The following is a 15,347-nucleotide window of genomic DNA, read 5'->3' on the forward strand; positions in this document are numbered from 1 at the left end:
AGGTATGAGAGGAGGATGCATATTTTATTAGCATTTCAGTCTATATATAATTTTTTTTACAGTTTTTCAAAAATCAGAATTGTTAAAAACAGGTAGAAATTTAAATCTAATATTCTAATGATATGTCAGTTATGTTAAAATGAACTCCCTTGTGAATGGAGGGAGAAAAAGTCCTGCTTAATTTCTTATTACATCATTTTGTAACAAATGCAACAAATTACTATTTTATGTAGTGTGTTTCTTTGTGAATAAAAATGTCTATGACACACTGATGCAAGGCAGGCTAGTTGGCGTTAGTATAATGAGAAAAGAGCTAGGCAGTAAGGTACTGGGAAAATAGGATTTAAGGCAATATTTGACCCATGCCCACAAAGTGTGCTGTACTAGGTTTCCACCTCCAGCTCTAAAAATAAGAAATGCCTTACAGAACAGCCTAAGGGTAGAGGAGAGAGCAAACAGTACAATTATGTAACCAAAAACAAAAGTTCAATGCTCGTCCTTCTGCCAACAGGAACAATACAGATTAACATCACTTTTTCATCATTGTTTATGAACTCCTTGACTGTGTGCCGCCTGCAGCTTGTCCACATAGCATATGACAGGCATCTGCTCTGCACAGTTGATGAATGCCCATACTAACAGATCCAAACATTTCTTCTTCCCTTCTAAAATATGCAATACTTTAATTTCTTCTGAGTTTTCACATTCTTATAATTTCATTCCACCAAAAGATATATTTTACAGCACGCTAACATGTCAAGTTCATTCAGGAAAATGAACTTGTCATGTCTGCATGTAAAGTTAATAGATTTAAATAGTTGTGTGAAGGTCAAGGAAATAAAGCACTGAAGCCAGTTCTTCTTCACTCATAGATAGATAGATAGATAGATAGATAGATAGATAGATAGATAGATAGATAGATAGATAGATAGATAGATAGATAGATAGATAGATAGAACTGTATTAATCCCAAGGGAGAAATTTGACTTTTTACAGAAGAAAGAAAACTACATGGGAAAGCCTTTGCAAATCCTGCAATTTCTTGCTTTGAACAAATTATTTGATTTACATTTTTTGTTTACTGCTGTATACATACTTTTGACAATACCAGTCATTGAAATGTCAGGGGAAAAGGTGTTTTCCAAATTAAAATTGAGCAAATATTATCTTGGGTCAAACATTATCTAAGATATTCTCAACAGTCGTGCAATATCATCCATAGTTTGTGAAGGAGCATAACATTTTTGACTAAAGTTTTAAAGTGGAGAAACGAAAATAAGAAAGTACAGTTGTTTTAATCTGTTTATGTCAATTTACATATATTATTTTGCTTTTAATACAAATTGCATATAATCCTGATGCAGCATGTAATTTAAAACTGTCATAATTTCAGAAGGCGATAAAAACGAATTTTGTCCCTCAGTTTCAAAGGCTGGGCCTGGGTACTGGGAAGGGCTTGTTGCAGTGGTTAACAGGACAATGGGGAAAGCGGGAGAATGTGGACAGTGGGGAACTGGGCAGCAATGCGCTGGGGACGGAGCAGGACAATGTATGAAAGAACACAGTAAATGGGGTAGCGTTCCAGTTCAGGGTGGAAGCGGCAGGTGAGGCGGAGTGCTGTTGCTGTTCTCAAGGTGCTGACGTCAGTCGAGTCATTCCGCAATAAGGCGTCGACGCGGAGGATCGCTCCAGTCCCAGACAGTCGGCGGAGCAAGAGGGAAGGAGAACTTTGAGAAGCCGAACGAAGATCAAAGGAACACTGGAATTACAAAACGGCAGCAACCCTTACTCAAAGGAAAAACAAGGAAACGGCGTACCTGAGCATTTTCAGGTGACAAAAGCTGCTTAAATCCCCCCTGGAATATTAGAACTCTCCGAGCACGTAACAATTGGAATCTAAAAGAGCAAGAAGTAAAAAAGAAAGGAAAAACAGACCACCCGAAAGCCAATAGCTTGGTGTGCGGAGACAGACTTGTAAAAATCGACGCTTTGTCTTTCCACGTGAAACTTCTAAAAGTAAAAGGTAGTGGATTCGATGAGAAACAGAACAGAAAGTTTTCGTGACAGCCATGAACATTAACACACGTGTATTTCTACTAGAAGTCCACGGCAGTGAGGAAACAAGAAGAAGGATCTGGTGAAAGTGACTTGTTTGTCTTCAGATTCACCTTGTGGAAAAATCATAGGATACAGACAGCAAAGTATGGAAACTTCAAAGTACTGCTTTGTTCTGTCACCAATCGCATGTCTAGGTGTATATATGCGCAAAACGTGTTAATACTCGTAGATTCGGGGTCCCAAAGTGCTGAGCGTTTCCTTTTTTATGGATCTTTTTATCAGAGGCTTCCCTATTGAATGTAAAGTTTAATTTTAGTTGTTTTCCACATTCTGCGCCCTAGTGATGAGTCAGGCAGTATTTGGAGTTTGTGTGTGTGTGTGTGTGTGTGTGTGTGTGTGTGTGTGTGTGTGTGTGTGTGTGTGTGTGTGTGTGTGTTTTGCGTTTAGCGTTTAGCTAATGTTTAAGATTTGCAGTTCTCAGTACTGCATTCCTTTCCTCACTTGTTTATTAGGGGATTAATGTCTAAGCAGTTCCTAAATGGGGTGTGCAGTTCTGAGAAACTGACGAGAGGTTTCCTGAGATGCCACACAACTACTCATCTGAGTCTGATCACAGTATTTTGACGTCCTTGAAAAAGCCCTTTAGAAAGTATACAGTACATTTTAAGAAATTGAATACGCAATCATTAGCGTGTCACTAGGAAATAGGCAGTGGTTGTTAAATCGAACTAAGAAATGATTTCTCTTCTTATTCCTGGTTTGATTTAAAAGATGAAAAATCGGGATCACTTGGAATCAAAGTAATAACCCTTTATTATATGGGGTAGAGGTACAAGTTCATTAATATTGTTGTAATGAGAAAAACGTTTTGGTATATTTACTGTATGTACTGTAAGTTTAGGTTAATGACATGATAATAGAGTAAACATAAATGTGCACATTTAGTATTATATCATTGTACTAAAGTTGTATGTGTGCATAATGCATAGTATTTTTGTGAACATATGTGTTTATCTATAGTACCAAAGGATAGTGTAAGTTTTTTTAATCTTTTTTTTTTTTCTTTCATCTTTTCTAAAGATGCTGCCTGCACTTATGAAGAGATGGCTCTGCAAGCCTAAGGTAAGGATTGGTGTAAAATAAGCACCTGGATGTAGAACAAGTACAGCATCAAATCTAAACAATGTATTTGGTTTATGTGTATACTTTTTTTTATTTTTTTTATTTTTAAAACAACCTCGTGTATAAGTGTGAAATTTTTATATTCTTTTGAAAGCAAAACTGTTGATTTAGCAATACATTGCAATCTGAATGCTGCAAATACCACACTAATTATGACAGAATCACTCTTTTGCACTATGAGGATTACTTTCAGTTGATCATGCTAGTATAAAGTGGCAATTTGAAGTGGCACAGTAGTTAGAGCTACTGCTTCATAGAAAAAGAAAGAGCAATGCACCACTTTTAAAAAGGAAAATTGCACAAGGTTCTCAACTGAACACAGAAATAAGAAAAGTAAACATAATGATATCAGTGCAATCCTGCCCATGAGAGACGGAAAGGGAGTTAGAGTTGTAAACTGTGATGTCTAATTTTTTCCTTTATGTTGACATATTTATTTATTTTTGGGTTGAGGTTGGTACAGTTCTTTAATAGTGTGTGCTTCTGATGTACTTTACCAAAAGCTCTCACAATTTATCACTTCACATCTAGCTTTGTGTCTAAACTTATGTTTAATTGTAACATTATTTACTTAGTTATAAAAAATAAAATAAATATCAGGATGTCAATTATGGCAATGTATTTCAGACTAAGATTTTTCAGTATAATGCTTTCTGTTTTACAGTTTAAAGTTTACATATGATGTGTTGCTTTGTGCAGAGATAAGATAATCTATCTCTTTGAGAATCTCAAGTTTCATGATGTGTGGTGTGTTGTTGATCATAGGTTACTGTTTGTCAGTCTGTTTGATAACCATCCTTTAAAGGCTTCAGTGGTGTTCCAGCAAAATCCTCACTGATGATAAACTCATTCCAGACCTGTTAAATTAGTAATACACTGAGAGAACACCATACTGAAATGAAATGGAGTATTGTAACACAACTGCTCACTTTATAGCAGATTATTTAACTGGGGGAAAATCACCTGATGCAGAATTTTGTAAAGACAAGCTGAAAAATATGTTAGTGACATATTCTTTTGATACAACATCAAACATTTTTTGTTAGACACTTTTATAATGGTGGTATTATTTTAATTTATTCTCTTCCATATTTTTTGTTGTAAGGAAAATGGTGGAATAAAACCAAACCTATATTAACCAACTAAGCATTAACATTTGCTGTCTTTGGCCAAAGAAAACAATACAGTAGGCAGCACTTTGTACTATTTCCCATTGGGATTAATAAAGTATCTATCTATCTATTGCATGTGGTAATTTAAGGCAGTAAGACCCTAAATTAAGTGTTTTGTTTTTTTTCCACTGAAATCCATTATGTTCAAAATCTGCCTTGGCTACTAACATAAATGTCAACGAACTTCAGATAATTCAATGAAAATCCACATCACATGTTGTTTTATGTATCAAGGTGTCTTTTTTTACCAGTTTGCCTTTCTAGTATGTTGCTCATATTACGGATGCCTTTACAGATGAGTGCAGTGCCTTTGTTTATTTTGAGTAAATCTGAAGTGGCACCAAGAAAAAAATTGCCACAGCCTTGTTCACGTACTGTATCATTATTTAAAATCTAAATCTCTTATCTGCTAGCTGCAAACTCCAAAACTCTTAAACAAGTGGTGGAATGTGTAAAGACTACTTTGGTGCTTAATGCATGTTTGATAAAATGGTCGGAGTGGGCTAATGGCATTGATTAGTAAAAGGTCACAGTTAAAAAATATCACAGAGATAGCTAATCTGGATATACAGTTTTGTTGATTAGGTGGTTTGAGTGAGTGTAGAAAGGTGGATTCCAGATTTCACCAGGTAAGGCTCCAGCTCCCTCTTACACTGTACTACAAAATGTATATTCAGAAAATAGATGAATGGGAAATGCATGTGATTTACAGTGCCAACTGCTTATTTATCAACACTAGCTCTTTGAGGTTTTGGTTTAAAAGGAGTAAGAATAACTAAAAATTGTAATGAATCTGTGCACTTACAAGAGGGGAAATATGTCTGTGAGAGCTATTTTTAAGCCAGTCTGACGTGCATCGGAAATGAAAAAAAACTGCAGGGAAAGAAGACAAGTATGTACACACCATAGAACCAGTAAGTCTAGAACACAGCAAGTCATGACTTAATATAATAGTTACGTAGAAATACAAACAAGACCTGTTTATTGTTTTGTTTCAGGAGCTAAGCAACTTTTCTTAAGAATGTTTAAAAAAAAAAAAAAAAAAAAAAAAAAAGTGTAAACTGTGGGAGAGTTGCATTGAGCGTAGATTACTTGTATGCTATTCCCCTTTTCATAGGAAAACAACTAATACCTCTAGTAGGTTCAGTATGGGATGTGAAGAAATGCCTGTGCTAACTTGTGGTGGGCACAATAAGCTTGAGAGAGTAGGGCAATGGGCATGCTAAATCTTCCCCTGTTGGCAGTCTTAAAACTTGGGAGTGATACTTAAGCTAGGGTTGGACACTAAAAAAGACAAGATAATGACATACCTGTCATGGTTCTTTTGTTCAGGTAAGAAATTAGCTCTTCCGGGTTGTGCTATATTAGTCCTCTGGGTGGTGGTTATTGTGAAAAACTCTTCTTATTGCAATATGATCGCATACTTTGAGACAGTCAAAAACAGATATGAGGTAGCATCCCAAGTGATGAGAAAAATTTATATGATACAATTTTTATGCTTGTATGATAAGATGATGTTCTATAACACATCTGCCCTGGTATTAGTGGCATTCTGTGTTCTGTAACCACTTGATATTATTCAACTGGAAGTAGTGAGTTTCACAATGTTTTGTTAACTTGTGCCTTTGGCACTAGAACTTGCTTCTTTGTTCTGCTCATACTTTGTCATCCAGAGAGTGCGCAGCAATTTCAGGAGACATTTTACCCTGTTTTCTGGTCTTGTAAAGCAAGCATTCATCAATTTCTCATCTGAAAGTTCATTCTTCATTACAGGGTTGCAGAGAGCCAAAGACTGACGCAAGCAACCACGCAATTCAATTGCAGGGCATACTTGTATGCTCACCATACCAGATAAATATAGAGCCACCAATTAACTTAGTCTGCATGTCTTTGGGATGTGGGATGAAGCCAGATAATCATAACAGACGAGGGGTGAATGTACACACTCTGCACAGATAGTGACCGAGTGAGGAGTCTAATTCAGGTACCAAGAGGAAAAATCAAAAAATAAAGCAACCACACCATTTAAAAAAAAAACCAACAACAAATAAATAAACTTTATTTCATATAAGTCAGCTGTTTCCTTTACTGTGATCCTGAATTGGACAGGTAGATAAGTAAAGGGATGGATGGCATTTTTCCACAAATTGAGCACTGCTATCTGTTAACTGATTTTCTCATTGTCACAGAGTGGGTGGGTGGAATTTAAATTGCAATCATGTAATTTATACTCCAACATCTTAATCATGAGATCAGCATGTTATTCACAGGGAGATGGTTGTTGCAGCTACTTGAGAGGAGTAATCATGAGCATTCCAGAAGCATGCATTCCACAGAGTGTTCAGTATTAAGACCAACAGTGATTTGTATAGGCAGCAGGAATCCTAATTTAAAAAAAAAATTATGCATCTGTGGTCTGGTTGATTTGATTTTTAAGTATTTGCAATGTACTTTAAGGAATAGCACTAATTAGACAATTCATTTATTGGACAATTGACACAATAGCCATAATTTATTGTGAATGTGGCTTTTTTTTCTTTACAATTTGTAATTTCTGTTTGGATAAGGGAATCAACTAATAAGTAAAACAGAATGTAAATGAGTACTTATTTGTTAATACATATCCCATGTTGCTCATTCCTCTCCTTTTCTAATGCTGAGAAACTTGACAATGCTTTTATCACATCCCGCATCGATTATTGTAACTCCCTACTGGTTGGTGCTGCTTCTAATCTTGTATCAAAGCTCCAGTTGATTCAAAACTCTGCTGCAAGAGTCCTTACACGGACCAGCAACAGCGAGCACAGCACATCACATCCATCCTGCTTCACTGGTTCCCTGTGTCTTACAGAATTGAATATAACATTCTATTATTAACCTACAAAACTATAAATGGCCTTGAACCAGACTTCATCAGTGACCTTCTCCATCACTATGCTCCTGTTCGCCCAATAAGGTCCTCTGATTCTGGCAATCTTGTTGTGTTCCATATTAACATGCACTCTATGGGTGACAGGGCCTTTAACTGTATAGTGCCCAGACTTTGGAATGACCTCCTGAAATTAATTAGGTCAGCTGACTCAATTCATTCTTTTTAAAAATCAACTTAAAAGTCATCTATATAGGAAGGTTTTTAACTTAACCTGACATTCTGCCTCCTCTTTATGTCTTCCTTTCTGTCCAGATGCTCAGTATAATATGTGTGTGTGTGTGTGTTATATCACAAATTATGTTATTTGCTAGGATTTCTTTTAGTATTGAATTTACTGTTTTAGTCTGGTTTATTGTCTTTTATTCTGCTTAATGCCTTTGTATATCCTGTATCTATCTATTTTAATATATTCAGGAAACATCTGTATCCAGTGTTACATATAACTGCTGTTTCTTTATGAGACTCTGTGAAGCACCTTGAGCATGGGAAAGGCGCTATATAAATAAAATTATTATTATTATTATAGCTAAAAGCAGTAAGTACCCAAACACTATATGCAATTAGAATCCAGTAATTCTCAAGAAATCTGAGGAATAATCTTTGAAGTACCTGTTAAAAATGCGTCCTGTTGGTATAACTTCATATACAGTACTGCATTTACATTTTTTAAGAGTTTGTGGATTAATGTCCCTTCTGAGGTTTCAAGTGGGTTAGGGTTTCATTAAGTCTATGTGATAGAGTCTTCTCCTTGACAAATGGAAAAGCTGTGTCTCCATGCACAAATTACAACAACAGAAAAATGAAAGTGTGAGCTGACCTATGTCTAACCTAAAATTTGGCAGCCAGTGTATCCCAAATTCCACACCTGGCTAACTAAATTAAAATCCATTCCTTAGCACAACTGTTTTTCTTTCATTCAGTTTATCTTCCCTTTATATATGTTCATTTAAATATAGCCCTTTCTCTAACATATTTGTAAAATGGCATGCTGCACAGATAGGTAAAGTGAGTAGCTTATGAGATCACATTAAACTATGTGGATTTTTTGTTTACACCAGTAGCCATGGGGCTGCAGACAAAATCTCCACTATTGACTCACTGTGAAACCTTTGCAGGTTATCTTGACCTACCGTGAGAACAACAGTAAAAATGCATAAGCAGTTAAGCAGTAACACACCATGCTTGAATATTAGAACAGTATTTATTATGGTACCTGCCCTGATAACCTTGAACTGGATTATAAAGCTTATTCTACAATATAAAGTAACAAATGAGATTCTTGCTCTTCTATTTTATGTATCTTTGTTGCTTTGAAAAGCGCTTAGTGCAAGTTTCAGCTGAGGAGGGAACTATAAAAAAGATTCATCTGCAGTTTTTTCCACGTATTTAATTTTAGTACTACAACTTTCTCTTCAGGCTCTTCTCAGCTGTTGCAGGAACCTAAGCTGCTACATACAATATTCTGTCTTAAACTGGCCATTTAGCTCTCTAAATATAAGCTCCTTTTGCATTGCCACTAGAAGTAACTCACATTCAGATATGACTTAATCTGGTTTGCTGAAGTTAGATCCTTCAGTTTCATATGTCTTCTTTTTGGTTAAGAATCGTATATTTTTTTTTTTTATTATAGCCTTTATTAATAAAGCTGATTACAGTTAGCACCTCTGTTATGTTTATTTTTTTTTTTTTTTTTACTAATGAAATTCTGTTCTTTTCATTCATTTTCTATCATGCGTATTACAATGCAGCATTGCAGGAAAGCTAGTCTATCCCAGCAGCTCATGGTTCATTATCAACGCTGGATGGGCTGCCACTGTACTACAAGGCAAACTCGCTCACATAATTACTCATGCAGGCCAGTATAAAGTTTCATCTTTGCATCTTTGCAATGTGTGAGGAAACCCAGTGACAAGCTTATGTATTGTAGACATGGAGAGAGCATGCAAAATCCTCTTAGACAGCTTCTAGGCCAGGGCATAAACTTTATACTCCTAAACTGTAAAAGGCAGGAATGCAAACTTCTATGCTACAATGCTAAACTTTTTAGCAGATACTGTTCAAATAGTCTAGATATAAATCAATTACTTGTATTCCAAAAATGGTCTACAGAACAACTGAAATATTTCTAGGGATTTTCAGTTGTAAAACTAACTTTAAAATGTGGGCTAACCTAAATGATTTGGAGTTTGTTTTAGATTGTAAAAGACTGTCACACATTTGGTTAAGTAACACATTGTAATACTTTTCTTTGAAAATAACACTTATGTATAATTTTGAATCATATCATTTTTAATTCAGGAGATTTTACATATCAGATTTATTGTCTATAAAAGTGATGCAGTATAGCGTCTGACTTTCTATGACGTGATGTTGCTATATATGGATTATGTAAAGCAGAGGAAAATGTTTTTCAATTGTTAAGAAAGTGAAAGTGTTTTTACACCAGGAAAGAGTTTGTTTATTTTGCAGTCTGTGCCACATGTTTTTAATGTTACAGTGATGGATGGAGTTAAATGATCTTCCTTAAAATATAGTGAGAAGTTGAAAATCTGAGACAGTCTGGGGTGGTAGTAGAGACCTGAGGTTTCTGAAAAGTCCTTGTTTTACTAAAAATGTCGTTTTGCATACTGCTAGCAAAACAGGTCCCAGCAATGCCAGAGTGTTTGTTTATTATTGAGTTTCTCAATAACAGTTTGAAAGGACATGTTTTTCATGCCTGTAAAAACCTTGTGGAATGTGTGTACTTTCTTTAAGTACAGGGGCTGTGATGGTTTAAGGAGAAGAAAGCAGAAGGTTAATGTAAATGCAAAAAAGGGATTGTAAAGAATAAGCGATGCTTGCTTTTCTTTGTAATCTTTCAGCACGGAAGTCTATTTTATTTGTGGTCTTATTTACAGTGTTTGATACTCTGCGTGCCTGGCACCTGGCAGAGTTGATTTATCACATACTTAGGGAGAAGGGTGTTACATGTTCACCACTAATTTCACAGGGCAGACACAGGCAGAAGTAGCAAATTTATAACTTTCACTGGCATTGTGTGAAGGTTTGAATGTTTTGTTAAGTATAGAGAGTAGAATTCTTTGAAGCATTTTAGTCATTACTTCTCTTAAATTAAAATCCTGGCAATGTTAGACTGCTTTGCACTCTTTTATGGCAGCATTAGCAGAAGTACAAAGTCATTTCCCTGTCAAGTGAGCTTAAGATAATATTCAGTGGTAGAAGTGTACTTGGTATCAATATCTGGATCTATGTTCTGTCATAGCCAACTCTCACAAAAGGTCAGCTGAGTTTGCCACTGTCCATGGAAAAACCAAGGAAAGCTCAGTGAAAGAAAGGCCTGTATACTTTATTATTCAACTATTATTGGACAACATTAATACAGTGCATCATTATGTATGTTAGTCTTGAGGAGGCCTTACAAACTGATATAAGTAAGGAGTGTTGAACAGTAGGCTTTACAAAACAAAATAAATATGCATCAAAGTTTGAGTGGTATAGTGCATTGGGTGCAATCACTGTAACATCAGAAAATTTTAATTCTCTTGTATTTGTTTCAGTAAATAGCCTGATTGTCCCATAATATCCTTCTGCACTAATAGCTTTGTAGACAATTCTAAACCTTTCCCAGGGCATTCAGAGAAAATTCTTCCTTTTGCAGGTTACTGTATATGTTTTGAGTTATTGTATCATTGACACCTGTCTCCCTGCAGGACTTAATGTTTTTTCATAGAACTGGTTTTAACTGTCAAGCTTGGCACTGGTTTTGGAATGTAGGAGATAACAAAGAACAGAATCATACTTGAAGAGGCATGGAATTTTGGAGTGAAAAGAAGTGTACATTATGTAAAGGGCTAACCAAATAAAAATTAAAAAAACCAAAACCAATCCAAGAAGCATAGAGCATATGATCTTTTATTCTAAAGTTTTTAAGTTTATATTATGAGAGTTGTTAATTTAGGTAGAAGTTCGATGAAGGCAGCCTTTTCTAATCAAAATTTGACAGGAAACTAAATTTTTATTTTTTTATTTTATTGAATTTAATAAAAGCAAGTAACATTCCATACATACAAGTCAAACTTAACAAAACAAAATTCAATTCAACCCCCCACTTGTGAGAAAGAAAGGAAGGCCAATAGAGTGGAAAAGAGGGAAGATATTCCTTTTCCCCAATATTAATGTTTATTCTAAAATGTTATTGATTAGATCCTGCCTGGTTTTTAAAAATGTTTTGAACAGATTCTTTACGTGAGAATTTGATTTTTTTTCCAATTTAAAATATTTTATAACCTCAATTATCCACTGACGTAAAAGAGGTGGGATAGGATTCTTCTAGTGGAGCAAGATAAGTTTACATGCTAAGCAGTTTAGCTGAGCTAACTGCAATAAAATCGTGTTGTACATTGGAGAGTTAGCTTAAGTCAGTTCAGGAACATAAGCGGACAGAGCCTATTCTTGTACCTGTGTATGCAAACGTGGCACATGCACCAGTCCATTGCAGAACTTACTCATACACATACCTACGGGGCTGATTTAGAACTGTCTATTCATCAAAATACACATCTTTCAGAAAAGTGTTGTATTCATAGAAATTTCCATGCAGATATGGATAGAACAGCTGTAATCCATGCACAGAATTCAAACCCAGGTTGCTGGAGCTGTAAGATAGCAACATTAACTGTTGCACCACTACGATCTGTTTCATTTTAGTTAATGGTTGTAATTATAATCAATCATCAAATGGAAGTCATGTAAATGTCAAACTCCAACAGGAAATTAATGCAGCTGAACCAGCTCATTGTGTTGCGGTAATTGTTTGGTCTGAGCAGAACATTAGCACCTGCATTACTACACATTGAAGAATTAATTACATTAGTGCATACAAAGGCTGAGGACCAAAGGATCTGTTCTTGAAGTGGATTTACAACTGACTTCAATAAACATCTGGATTATCATCTCTGTATATTTGGAACATGATGACGGCATGTTTTCAGATCTTATGGCATGCAGATATTAAAGTGTAGCTGATCAATTCCAGAATGTTGAGGAATTGCCATTGTCACCATTATTGAAGGTATTTACATGCAACCAGGTATAAATGCAACTTGATATATCAAGTTGTAGTCTGACTAGGCTGGCTAAGAATTTTACGTTCAGCTGTGTCAAAAGAAGTGGTAAACCTAGCATCTACCCCAAAGCATAGGTCATTTTAAGATGTGAACATGAGCATTTGGTTTGCTGTGATGGAGTCAAAATCAATAAAGCAAATCTTTTAAGAGATGTTGAATGAGCTCTCAAGAATTTGGAGGGAGAAGGTTCCATTTGAAATGCAACAAAGAATGGATATCTGATATCATTAATTCTTATTTTTTCAGTATTAAAACAATTTGTACAAGCTTGAGGATGGCAGGAATTGAACTTGTCTGAGGAGATAGGTTGAGAGTGTGCATAATGAAGGGAGCAATGCTTGAGGAGGGAATATGTGGAGAATGAAGACCGAAGGCATGAGACATTGGGTACAAATGTATTGTTTATTGGAGAATTGGGGACAAGGTGGCAAAAATGTGAACAAAGTTATTCAAAAATTATGCCTGCTTAGAGAAGATGAGTGAGCTGTAATTTTTACATCAGGGTGATCTGTAATCTTAAACAAGATAGTTTGACGGCATTGTCTCTTACAGATCATCATAGAGTTCAAGAGTACACAAGATTGTAAAGAGCAAGGTGTTCCCTAAAAATGCCAGAGGTTAGAAGGATATAATACTATATTATATTTATATAGCGCCTTTATGTTGCTTTGTGTTCAATAGGACCTCTTTCACTATAAGACAAGGAATTTGATCCCCCAAAGGTGGTCTTGATGTAATGTATAAATAAATTTAATAACTACAATAAATGCATTTATTTATTTATTGATTGATTTTTTTACCCCCAGGTTCTCCAATTCTTCATCTCACATACTAAAAACGTGTTTAGTTTATTTAGCCATGTGTGAGTGAGTTAATGATGTCTGCCTGCAATGTGCAGTTTCCTGCTTTGCAACTAATGTTGTTAGAATAGGCATTTGATGGTGCATTATCAAACCTGAACTGGATTAAGTAGATTCAGAAATAATCTGAGTGCTTTTTATGGTGAAGAAAGTTTACCCCCAACAGGGCTGATCTCTTGGATTCCAATTCCTTGCATTCCCTTTGGGTATCTGACTGGGTATCCAAGCCAGGGGTGTTGCGAACTAAAGTGACTGGGGAGAAAGTACTCCAAAGTTGAGGTCTCCCCCAGTCCTTCCATTGTACTGGTCTCTCAGCCGGGATGAAATAGGGACAGTGCAGTAGGAGGACTGGAGAGACAAGAACTTTGGAGTACTTTCTCCCCAATCACATTAGATGGCAGCACCCTGATGCCAGCTGATGCATGCCATTTGTTACAACCCAGACAGCAGTGCTTTCTTATATGCAACCATGCTGCCCTTTATTTAAAATGTAAAAAACAATTAAATTTTTTCCAGAATATCGATTTGAGACTAAGTTATAAATATTGAAATTGTTTTTTTCCAGACAAAAAAATTTGTTCTGTATTTATTTCTAATAACAGCTATACTAAAGCGTTCCTGTGTGTGTCACAGCATACAAACTTTAAATGGCTAAAATTACCCCTTGAAATCATTTTACAGGTGAAGTATGTAGCATGGTCTTTTAGGAGCACATGTAATGTGCCTTGACTGACTTGGGTGCAGGCATTCGTGCACCTATGCCATATCTTCAACTGCCCTCAAGATCAAGGCCAGACTAAGACCCCCTTGAACTACCAAGTTAAACCTCAAAAGGCCCCCACCTGATCTTACCTCACTACCTCCTTTTAAGACATCTCCATCAGGTGCATCAATATATTCACAAATTATAAACATCACATATGTAAATTATACATTTATTATTACTATTATTATTATTATTGTAATTTATTTTTCCAAGGTGACTTACAACATTTGAGATACAATTGGTTACATTTCTTCTGGTTTTTCCAATTGGGGCACAGACAGGTGGAGTGATTTGCTCATGGTCACACAGTGTGAGTCGGAGGATTTAAACCCACAGTCTTAGGGCTTGAACTCTTGAAGTCTTAATCGCTACACCACCACAATTAAAGTAGAAAAATCTAAAACTTTATATCAGGTCTTCACCTTCATGTTTTGTGTATTTATATATTGCAAGGTATGTAACAAACCAATTGATGAGTGTAATATCACATCTTTTGATTTCACTGTTAATAAAAATTTAATATTTTTAAAAGGCCTGTGACCACTTTATAGCAAAAAAGTGATATGTAATGGAGTATTGTAGAGCCCAAAAAATATAAAAGACCAGTATGTGATTCCTTAATTCGGGTTTGACGCTGTATGGTGTGTCTTCTCATTGGCAGTGGCCTTGTGGTCTGCCACATTGTTGTTCATGTCTGTGTCGGTGACTCCACAGAATTAGACTGCACTTTGAAGCGGTGAGATCATCCTTCTCTTGACTATCTGTAAGGACATTCTTATTTGTTTTAGATGCAGTATTCATGGCTTGTTTAATGTACTTGTTCAAATCATTATTATTTTTTTATTTAAATGTCAGTTATAGCTGTCAGCAAAACAGTGCCTTTTGCTTCTCTCTCTTTTCATTTTTCTTTTTGATGCACTTCTGGGCTCTGGTTTTGAATGACCTTAACACATCAAATGTAAGATCTTGTAAAGGTGACCTATTAGACATCTGCTCTCATTGTACCCCACCCACATCAGCCAACCAGGACTCATAATTTTTTCTTTCAAAAGCTTTTTTATTTAAGTCTAATTGGGCTTATAATCATTAATGATCAAGTGGAGCAGAATTTGTTTAGGATAGCGGATTGCTGTATTGTTCATGAAAACCTGGACTTTTCTGGTTATTAGACTTTTTCATGTGTGAAGTCCCCTTTGTGAGCTGGGCACAAGGGTGTGCACCCAAGTCTTCCTAATGATAGGCCTGGCCATG

The 15,347-nt window shown here is 35.8% G+C and overlaps 1 protein-coding gene across 4 annotated transcripts in view; it reads left to right on the forward strand.

Annotated features, from left to right (window-relative positions):
• The first annotated feature begins 1,609 nt into the window (after positions 1 to 1,609).
• The window catches only part of LOC114660819 (lateral signaling target protein 2 homolog), a 51,025-nt gene continuing 37,287 nt past the window's right edge, over positions 1,610 to 15,347 (forward strand). For 2 of the 4 annotated variants that reach the window (XM_028813737.2, XM_028813736.2), the window contains exons 1-2: positions 1,612 to 2,201; positions 3,139 to 3,180. In XM_028813737.2, the coding sequence (XP_028669570.1) occupies positions 3,139 to 3,180 (42 nt within the window). In that variant the 5' untranslated portion in view covers positions 1,612 to 2,201. Of the gene's footprint in view, positions 2,202 to 3,138; positions 3,181 to 15,347 lie in introns of all 4 variants that reach the window. The other 2 variants (XM_051934147.1, XM_028813734.2) reach the window with 2 other exon arrangements.

Source organism: Erpetoichthys calabaricus, chromosome 11 (genome assembly GCF_900747795.2).
Source record: "Erpetoichthys calabaricus chromosome 11, fErpCal1.3, whole genome shotgun sequence".
Lineage (NCBI taxonomy): Eukaryota > Metazoa > Chordata > Cladistia > Polypteriformes > Polypteridae > Erpetoichthys > Erpetoichthys calabaricus.